General features: G+C 51.9%; 1 protein-coding gene and 1 long non-coding RNA gene across 5 annotated transcripts in view; one reads left to right on the top strand and one right to left on the bottom strand.

The window, feature by feature from the left end:
* LOC308064212 overlaps positions 1 to 939 on the bottom strand; it is a 35,210-nt gene extending 34,271 nt beyond the window's left edge. Inside the window, exon 1 of the long non-coding RNA XR_013928310.1 lies at positions 884 to 939. This is a non-coding gene — a long non-coding RNA (uncharacterized lncRNA). The remainder of the gene's footprint in view (positions 1 to 883) is intronic.
* A 520-nt stretch (positions 940 to 1,459) lies between these two features.
* Positions 1,460 to 10,228, top strand: part of MEIS1 (Meis homeobox 1) — a 109,163-nt gene continuing 100,394 nt past the window's right edge. Inside the window, exons 1-6 of one of the 4 annotated variants that reach the window (XM_080388266.1) lie at positions 1,460 to 1,519; positions 4,556 to 4,782; positions 6,449 to 6,590; positions 7,091 to 7,141; positions 7,993 to 8,043; positions 9,473 to 9,619. In XM_080388266.1, coding sequence (XP_080244392.1) covers positions 4,583 to 4,782; positions 6,449 to 6,590; positions 7,091 to 7,141; positions 7,993 to 8,043; positions 9,473 to 9,619 — 591 coding nt within the window. In that variant the 5' untranslated portion in view covers positions 1,460 to 1,519; positions 4,556 to 4,582. The other 3 variants (XM_080388265.1, XM_080388267.1, XM_080388264.1) reach the window with 3 other exon arrangements.

Genomic DNA, 10,228 nt, shown 5'->3' with positions numbered 1-10,228 from the left:
GGACGGGGACCGCGCAGCACCGCGGCCCGCACCGCGGCCGCTGCCCGACCCGAGCACCCACCCCACCCCTTGCTGTTGGCTTTTTATCCCCCCCCCCCGTATCCCTAGGTTTTTTTTCCCTCCTCTCCCTTTGCACCGTGCGATGGGGAAGCGTCAATAGATTCCTGCAAAACAGCAAGTTTTTGGGGAAAAAAAAAAAAGGAAAACAATAAATAAAAAAAAAAGAAGAGCCGCCTCGCGTAGAAAGGCAGCGGGGCGCGATGCTGCGCGGGTGGCCGCTGCCGCGCAGCTCGTCCGCCGCGGCAGGAGTTTACCGAGAGACCGCGGAACTGTCCTTTTACTTTTTCCCCTTTTAATAGATGATTAATTGCTGCCCGGATTAGCCTTTTTTTTTTTTTTTTTTTTTTTTTTTATGGCCGGTATATTGCAAGCGGAGAGGCGGCAGCGCGATTTCTCGCACCAAGCCCTAAGAGCAGTAACTGTTTGCTAATTGTAAAATCCTTATCCAGAATGAGGTTTGGGCAAACAATTTGTACGACTGTAATTACATTGTAAAAGTGTTTTAGGCTGGGTTGCGCTGAATTAATCTTATAAAGGCCTGGTGGAGACGCTTAAAAGGATGGGGGTTTTTTGAATTTAGGGGTTTGCTGGTTGTTTTTTTTAAGGGGGGGAAGGAAGAAGGGACGGGGAGAGGAGGAGATTGCATCCCTGGGAGTCAGGCTGCAGCCCCCCCCCCCCCAACAAGGGACCTGTGAGATGGGGACTCGCTACCGAGCGCCGTGCCCCGGGTACCGAGACACGGAAGTGGGCCCCGAGGCCGTGGGTCCCCCCAGGCACGCGTGGGGCGGGGGGCGGGGGGTTAGTGCATGAAAACGGCTCTTACCTGAGAGGTCTTTATCTCCCTCGCCGGGATAAAAGGCCGGTCCTAGCGGAAAGGGGCGGGGGGCTGGGGGGGCGGGGGGGCTGGAAACGGGTTTCCCTGAAGTTTGAGCCGTGCCGGCGGGGACGGAGCAGCGAGCCCCCGGCCCTGGGGGCCTTACCGGAGTAACCCACCAGCACCACCGGCACACACGCACGGCAGCTCACTCGGGGACCGCTGCACCGGGCTGCCGGGTGGCGGGGGTCCTCCTTCTCCGCCTGCCCGTCCCCGGCAGGAGATGCGATGGGGCCGGGGCAGCTCTCCCGGCGCTCCGCGCAGCCCGGCCCGCAGGTACGGGGAGGAAGGGGCACGGCGAGCCCCCCGCTCGCGGGGCGGAGGGGGCCCGCAGGGAGGGACGGCTGTGTTTGTGGCCGGGAGCGGACCCCCGGTTACGCGGATGGGGGGGAGGGCAGCCCCCCGCGCAAGGCAGCGCGGCCGCGGAACCAGGCGGGGGGGCGGTGGCAGCGCTCCGGGGCGCCCCCCCCTCCCGCGGCGCGCCGGTCCGAGCCCCGCTTCCCGCCCGGACCAATGGGGGCGCGGCGCGGGGCGGCGCAGCGCTGATTGGTCGGCGGCGGCGCGGCGGCGGCGGCCGGGGGCCGGGTGAGCTCACTCGGCCGGCGGCCGCGGGGGGAGCCGCCGGGGGGGGGGGGGGGGGGAAGGCAGGAGGGGGAGCGAGGGGCGGGCGGCGGCGCGGCCCCGGAGCGCTGCGCGGACGCGGAGCGGGGCGGCGGCGCCGCCAGACAAAGGGGACGGGAGCGCCCCTCCGCGCACCGCCGGGGGGCGGGGGGGTGGGCACAGCGGCCGGGCGGAGGGCAGGGCCGGCAGGGGGTGTCGTGCCCCCCACCCCCTCCCGGCTCCTCCCGCCGCTGCCGGCCGGGGCGGGGGCGCTGCGCGGGGCGCGGGGCGGGCGGCGCGCCCCCCTGCGCCGGTGGCGGAGTTGCTGCCGCCCAGCGCATTGTGTAAGACGCGACCTGTTATGGCCACCACTACTTCCGGGTTCCCGCAGTCTGCTCCAGCCCGGCGCTGCGCTGCGCTCGCCGCGGCGGTGGCGGCGGACGCCCGGCAACGCGCGGCCCGCGGCGGCAGCGCCGCGCCTCCCCCCCCCCCGCCGCCCTTCCTCCCCGCGCCCGCCCCGCACGGCGCGGCGCTCCGCCCGCACCCGCGCCCGCGCCCGGCCCGCCTCCGCCAGCCTCGCCCGGCGGCCGCGCAGGGGCAGAGCGAGCCGGCGCCGGCGAGGAATTAGGAGCGATCCGAGGAGGAGCGAAAAAAACCCCCATCATCATCATCATCATCATAATAACCATAATAAAAGGAGAGCCGGCGCGTTAGCGAGCCTTTTTAATTTTTAATTTTTCCCCCTCCTCTTCCTCCTTCTCCTCCTCCCTCGATTTTTAATTTTTTATTATTTTTTTATACATTTTTCTTTTTTCTTTTTTTTTTTTTTGGGTGAGCGCGCTCGAAAATTAACATTTGAGGTGTCCTGCGCGGTGGGAGCACACGCAGCGGATCATCATCAGTCATTCACCACCTTGACAACCTCGCCTGTGATTGACAGCCGGAGTGGCAAAAAGCCATGAGACTTGGTAGTTGGGTTTGAGGGGCACTTTAAAAAAAAAAAAGAAAAAGAAAAAGGAAAAAAAAAAAACCTGATTTGGGGAAAGGATATTTGCTTTCGCCCCGCTGCTGTCTTGGAAACGAGAGGGGGAGAGTAAGAGAGAGAGAGGGAGACAGGGGGAGAGGGAAGAAAGAAAGAAAAAAGAAGGAGGGAAGGAAGGAGGGAGAGTTGATTTTTTTTTTTCTTCTATTTTTTTTTCCTCCTTTTTTAATGCTGAGTTACCGTATCGCTTCGCTGAGATCCAGCAAGCCGAAGATTGTACTCGATTGCTTCCATTGCTGGCGACGCTAAGGGATTTTTGCATTTTTTGGGGGGGTGAGGGGGGGGGAACTTCGCGTTTCTTTCTTTTCACACTGGCCTTAAAGAGGATATATTAGAAGTTGAAGTAGGAAGGGAGCAAGCAGGCCGATGGCGCAAAGGGTACGTATTAAAAAAAAATGGATTTCAAATGTGAAATAATATTGAAACGTGGCTGACAGAGACGCTGCGAAAAAAGTTTCTTTTTTTTTTTTTTTTTTTTTTTTCTTCCCCTCCTCTTTGGAGCAGGGGCACAAAGCGGTGTCCTGGAGCGGGAGGATTGATCAGGCGTACTTGTAGGCTTAAAACCTGTATATATTGATATTTTCTTGATTCTTTTACTCCCCATCCCGGATCTCTCACGGAAAAGGCAAGCTTTCTATACATTAATGACATGCAGGCATGTAAGTGAATATGTCCGAGCCTCTGTATTTGTTGGTTTTGTAGCTCTAGTCCTACCGATGTCTTTTTTAAAGTCACCAGTGCTTGAAATATTTGAATGTGTGCATGTCTCTGAGCATTTTGCTGTGTTAGTGATGATATACCGCTTCACTTTCGGAAGATAACTTCTAGCTGGGAGTAAGCACAACTTTTTTTTTACTTTTTTTTTTTTTTCACTCCTTTCCCCCCCCCCCTCTTTTTTCCTATTCAGTCACAAAAGGTGTAGTGCAACGGGCTGAAAAAAAAAAAGCTCTTTTTAAAAGAAAGTCACTTTAATTTGAATTAGAAGTTAGCAGCATGCACTGCCATGTGTATTGTTGTTTCTATTTTGGATGCGATGTCCTTTTTTCTTTTTTTTTTCCTTCCAACTACCTCCTAAATTGAAGTTTTGTGGGGAAAAAAAAATAATAATCAGCCGGAGTCGGGCGAGTCGGGATTTGGGGAAGGGGAAAAGCCCTGGAAAGAAGTTTTCTTGCCTAATTTGCCTGCCGCCCCTCCGAGCGCTGCTTGGGAAGGAAAGTTCCTCTGCTGACAACTTGCCTTTTACTCTTTCGGTCCAAGCAAGTGTCAGGGATCTTTAAAACTGTTTATTCACACCTTCGCTTTTAATAGATGAAAAGTGGCCGTTTCCCCCGCTGCCTGGGAACCGCGTTAGCTTTCGCTCCTTAATCTTTAACAAAGAAAACCCTTAAAAAAAAAAAAAAAAAAAAAAGCATTCCCAAAATCCCGAGAGCCCGGGCAAGCGTTTCCAGCCTTTCGCCTTTAAAAGTGCGTTCGCGTGGAATTGCTGAAAACCCCAAAAATCGCTCCTTTTTTTTTCCCTCTTCTTTTTTTTTTTTTTTTTTTTTTTTTTTTCCCCGCCGCTGAAGTTTTTTGCATCCTCGCTGCGTTGGGTACCTGACTTCTGACCAGCGGGAAAAGTTTAGCGGAGGGAGAATTGGGCTGCTCTTCGTGGGGAGGGTAGAGGGGGGGGAAGGTTTGGGGATGGGGGTCCCCCCCTTTCATTTTTATGTTGATGATGATGATGATGATGATGGTTTCGCCCCAGCCTTGGAGGCTCTGGGATCTGCGGGCAGCCCAGCCCCGCTGCTGCCCTCCCCGGCGCCGCACGGCCGTACGCGGGGGGGGACGGACACCCGCACCCCCCGGCGGCGCGGAGCCCGGGGGGCAGCGCCTTCTCCCCGGGAGGGAGGGGGGACAGCCGGGAGCAGGGCTACCCCCCACCCCCCAAAACCCACCCATCTCCCCCCCCCTGACGCCTCTCTGCTCTCTCTGCCCCGCAGTACGACGAGCTGCCCCACTACGGCGGCATGGAGGGGGTGGGCATCCCCACCACCATGTACGGGGACCCCCACGGCGCCCGCCCCATGCAGCCCGTCCACCACCTCAACCACGGGCCGCCGCTCCACTCGCACCAGTACCCCCACGCCGCCCACGCCAACGCCATGCCCCCCGCCATGGGCGCCTCCGTCAACGACGCCCTCAAGAGAGATAAAGATGCCATCTACGGGTAGGTGGCCGCGCAAAGCTGCGCGCAACCTGCGCGGGATGGGCTAGGGGGAAAGGAGGGAGGGGGGGTGTGGGCCCGGAGAAGGATGGGGAAGGGGCTGGGGGGTGCGGGCAGCGCTGCGCGGAAGAGGGTTGTATTCTAAATTTTTTTATTAGTATTTTTTAAAAGCGGCGGGAGAAAGGGTTGGGGGGCCCCTGGCACGGGGAGCTGCGGGGGCTCCATCGAATAAACAGCCGGGGCTTGCTGGAGGGGCGGCAGGCATCACGGCGGGGAGGAGGAGGAGGAGGAGGAAGAGGAGGAAAATAATATTCCCAGGGCACAACGTGCGCCGGGCGGTAAATCCGCGCCCGGAGCTGGGGCGCAGGGAGCTGGCAGTGCTGCTCCCAACTTTCCGCCCTGCCCGGCTCTCCGTGCGCTGCGGAGGAGAAAACTGTAGAGCTGCTCCTCTCAACCCTTACCTTTTTTTTTTCCTTTTTTTTTTTTTATTTTTTTCCTTTCTTTCTTTCATTTTATCCTTTTAAATTTTCATTTTTAAAAAACTTTTTATCCGACAGCATTGACTGTGTCTCGGTGCGGCGAGCTGCAAAGCCGTTTCTAGGCCGTTGTGGCGGAGCCGGTGGGTTCCGAGGGGCGGCAGATGCTTTTCAAATGAATCTGCCCGTCCGGAGCTGGCAGGGGAGTTTAAGAGCCTTTTAAAATCGCTCTGAAAACAGTGAGGGGGGGGTGGGGGGGAAATGAATCACGTCGTTGGGTTTCTCTATCGGGTTATCAGAAATCAGTAGGGTTGGGTAAAACTCAGCAGTGTCCGGTACCCCCCTCCCCCCCAAAAAAAAAGTATGAAGCCCTTGGAAAAAATAAAAATTAACTTGCTGTTACAAATAGACATATATATATGTGTGTGTGCGCGCCCACGCTTATTTATTTATTTAAATTATTAAGCGGCTGAGGGAAGCAGATGCACACGCAGCCTTTCTCCTGGGGGGGCTTTGAAAGCTGGGACAGCCCGAAAGCACCTGGTTCCCCCGCGGGTCGGGGCTGGGGGCTCGGGGGGCGCGGGGCAGGCAGAGGGACGAGCAGCAGGACAAGCAGAGGGACAGGCAGCGGGGCAGGCAGGCAGCCCGGCTGGCCAGCGCCTGCCGGTGGGTCGGCTGGTTCGGCGCTGGGTGCAGAGGGGTGGGTGGGTTGAGGTTTTTTTTCTCTTTTAATTGGGATGGGGGGTGTTTCTTTTTCTGTTTTGGTTTGGTTTTTTCCTCCCCCTGGTTTTTTTTTTCCACCTTTGCTCCCAGCCAGTCCTCCAGCAGAAAACGGGAATTAAAAGCATGAAAGGCAGAAGTGTACGTCCAGGGATTTTAATTTTTTTTTTTTTCCTAAAGACAAGGAAAGTTAATTCAAAATGGCTGCTGGAACAGGCTTGGGTTTTATTCTTAGCTTGTCCTAAGGTTGTATGAGCAGTGTGTGCGGGCAGACGGGGCCGGGGGGCTATGGCTGCGGGCAGGGGCCGGGAGGCGGCGGGGGGTGCCGGAGCCCCCTCGCTGGGTGCCCCCTCCCCACGCTGCTGCGGGACTAACTATTGTTGTGTTTGGGGGGGGGGGGTGGGTGTTGGTTTCGTTATGATATTTTTTTTCTCCCCCCCCTCTGTGTGTGTGACTATTGTATTTTCTTTCAGACACCCCCTGTTCCCTCTTTTAGCACTGATTTTTGAGAAATGTGAATTAGCTACATGCACACCCAGGGAGCCCGGGGTAGCGGGAGGCGATGTTTGCTCCTCTGAGTCTTTCAATGAAGACATAGCAGTGTTCGCCAAACAGGTCAGCAAAACCGGGTTGAAACAGTAACAGAAAAAAAAAAAAAAAGGAAAAAAAATCGTAACGAGAAAAACAAGTCTCTGTTGAGATAAAGATGCGCGTTTCCCCCTCCCCCCTCTCTTACTGCAAGAGGCAAAAAAAGAAAAAATCCAAACAAACCCCAGCCAAGCAAAAAAAAAAAAATATCGGGGAAATCTGGGCATTGACCACCCCCCAAAGAGCGGCGGGGACGGGGGCGGCGGGGGCCGGCCGGGAGCCGGGAGCCGGGCCGGGGCTCTGCCGGGAAGCTCCGGAGGTATTTTTCGGTGTATTTGATTCACTTGTTCAAGTCTTTGGCTGATGTACTAAATCCAGCAGTCAGGGCTTTGCACGAAAGGTTACATAATGGACCCGACAGTGTAATGAAGCAAGAAATAATGACGCCTGCTTTTTCTGCTTCCATATTTCACATCTTTTTTATTATTATTATTTTTTCCCCCTTTCCTCCCCTTTCTTGTATTTAGATCCGAGCAGAGAAACCCCTGTTTTCCTCTAATCCCGAACTGGATAACTTGGTAAGAGTTAACAACACTTCTTCCTCTCCCCACCCCCACCCCACCACCCTCCCTTCCCTTCCCATTTATTTAAAAAAAAAAGAAAAGAAAAAGAAAAAGAAAAAACTTCTATGTCTTCTGGAGAGGTAGTTTGATGGTGCTAAATTGAAAATTTCTCACGTGGATCTTCCTTTTTTTTTTTTTTAATGATGATGATGATTTTTATAATTACAAGTAAATACGATGCGGTAATTGCGTGGAAGTAAAAAATCCCATAAGGATATAGATAAAGCAAACCTCCAAAGGGGAGCTCGGGGCTTGGGGGCGAGCTGGCCGGCCCGGGAGGAGCGAGGAATTAGCCAGGCTGTAGCCAGCCCCTCCACGTACCTTTTCAGCAGCTCCTGGGGAAGCACAGAGGGTTGCTGTGGCCGGAGATCCCCCCTGCGCTAAACCTACCCAAAAGGAGCCCTTTTCTCTCTCTCCCTTTTTTTCTCCCCCCTTAAGGATAAACAAATATTTTGCCTATGCTGGAGGAGTCTAGCTCCGGCTTTCGCAAAGAGCCAGCGATGGTGTTTAGAGGGTTGTGTGTGTGTGTGTGTGTGTTTTTTTTTTTAAAGAAATGTTTATGATCCGTATAATTTAGTTGCTTCGTTGCAATAGGGATTTTTTTTTTTGTTAACTCTAGATCGCTTCTCGTTAAACAGCGCACAAAACCACCGCTATTAAGTTTTAGTGTTATTGCCATAAATCAAAACAACTTTTTATTTACTACTAGAGAAAAGTCAAGCTACAAAGTGCGGCAGGGGCGGCTGTGGGAAATATCCCCAAATCCGGGAATGAGATAAATACTCGTGTTGTTTGTATCTTTGCAGATGATTCAAGCCATACAAGTATTAAGGTTTCATCTGTTGGAATTAGAGAAGGTAATTTTTGTCTTTCTCTGTCTCTCTCTCTTTCTTCTTCCTCCGTTTCAGTACTGCTGAAGTTCAGGCTTCTGGTAAATTTGCATAAATGTCTTTCTTTCTGGTAATTAGTGTCAAGACCAATCTTGGCGTCCATTTCTCTTCGCAGTTTAATTACAATTTCAGCCTCTAAACCCAGGCTCTCGAACGCCCAGGCCTTGTGTTCATTGTAATACTTTGCTGGCTTTGTATAAATAGTTGCAGTTCTGTGGTGCCGCAGATGAGACTCGAAATGGTTGCTTCAGCCAAGCCCCCTGAAATTGTGATTTTATTTTTATATTTTAAGATTTTATTTTTTCTTGGTGGTGGGGGAGAGCCTTCGGCCGCAGTTGGTTGCAGTGGGGATTTCATTTATTTATTTATTTATTTATTTATTTTTTTAAGAGCCATCTGCAGGTCAGGCTCAGGGCACGGATTGTCCTGTAACATTTTGCAGAGACAAAGCAGAGTTGATAGTTGTGTCTGTCTCTTGTTCCTGGGAATATTGTACACCTCGGAGCAGAAGAAAGAGATTGCAGCCTAAATGCAGGGTTTTTTTGCTGGCTATTTTAGCAATCTTGGGAGGGAGAATGCTAATTTCTAAGAAGGCGGTGTCATCCGAGCTCACATTAAATTGGAAGTGCGCTCTGGTTTCCTGAGGATTTTTTACGTGTCATTGATAGCTGGCCTAGAAGAGAATTCCCTTTCTCCTAAAAATAAACATTTTGAGAGGCTTTTAAATAGTTGAAAAGTTTCTCGGGAGCCTCAGCCACTTTATCTAACCATAACTGGCAGGTTGTTCTCGCTCTACCCGAAATGTGTTAAAATCTGCCCATTCATCGGGGCGGCTCAGGTACGGGTCTGGCGGAGGACTGGGGCTTTCAGGGCAGGGACGCCTGGAACGTACTGCAGCCCAGTGCATCGGGATTTATTATTTTTTTTTAAATCCTTTTTTTTCTGTCCTTATACCCCTTTGGAAAGGGTTTATGATGAAATAACTGGATGAAATTAAATAGTTTACCTTAAATGTCACCCATGCAGGTCACCTCTCTAATGGCCACAGCTCCGGGAGCAGATGAATTTAACACGGGTGTTGAATATGTTGTAGCCTGTGAATCATCTTGTCACTGTCAATTTTCTGGGATATCTCTATTTTGCGAGAAAAGAAAGTTATTCCTAATTCTGGATGCGTCTAGAGGTCTCAGGGGGATAATTGCAGTGTGTTTCCCCTGTTTAGGACTTTTGATGTCACAGGGGTGAAGGGGGGAGACTGGTTGCACTTGTCAATTTTACTTATGTATTCCTGATTATATTTTCTTCCTTCCCCCCCTTTTTTTTTCTCTTTTTCCTCCTTTTTCTCTTTTTTCCTTTTTTTTTTTTTTTTTTTTTTTTAACCTCTGTCATAATGTAGGTACACGAATTATGTGACAATTTCTGCCACCGGTATATTAGCTGTTTGAAAGGAAAAATGCCTATCGATTTGGTCATAGACGATAGAGAGGGCGGATCAAAATCGGACAGTGAAGACATAACAAGATCAGCAAATCTAACAGATCAGGTATGATCTCGCCAACGCCGCACACGCTGAAATTTGTATGCAGATCGCTTGCTGGGTCACTACGCCTCCTTTTATTATTTGCATATGATTAAGTCCCTTTTAGATAAATTTCCATCGAAATGAAAATTTTTGAATAATGTGGCTATTATTGCTTCATTAAGGCTTGCTCCCATATTCGACCTGGCGAGATGAGCTTGTAAAAGCATCGCCTGCAAACTCGACCTGTTTCTTGTCGCTTTTAATTTTTGTCTTTATTTTATTTACCCTTTACAATAATAGAAGTGGTATCCGTGAGTCGCTGGCTTCTTGGTGGCTTAGGAAGGGAAGGGCTGGAGCCGTTTACCAAAATAAGAATAAAATCCGAGATAGGTGGTCCGGGGAAGACAGAGAGGGTTTGAAATCTAGCAAATACTGGCTATTTTCTTGCCGTCTCTACGGTTCATTAGTCCGTCTTGTCAGTTTTCCTTGGCCGAACGCTTTTAGACTTCAGTGAACATTGCTTTGTGCACGCCTGCCTGCTGCAAACGCGCCCATTTTATTTTACTTAATGGGGGGGGGGGGGGGGGAGAGGAAAAAAACGGAGAAAATAAAACGGGACCCAGGTTTTAA

The sequence above is a fragment of the Falco punctatus genome, assembly GCF_963210335.1.
Source record: "Falco punctatus genome assembly, chromosome: 5".
NCBI classification, from domain to species: Eukaryota; Metazoa; Chordata; class Aves; order Falconiformes; family Falconidae; genus Falco; species Falco punctatus.
The sequence above is the reverse complement of the archived record's forward strand: the minus strand, read 5'-3'. Positions and strand labels throughout refer to the sequence as shown.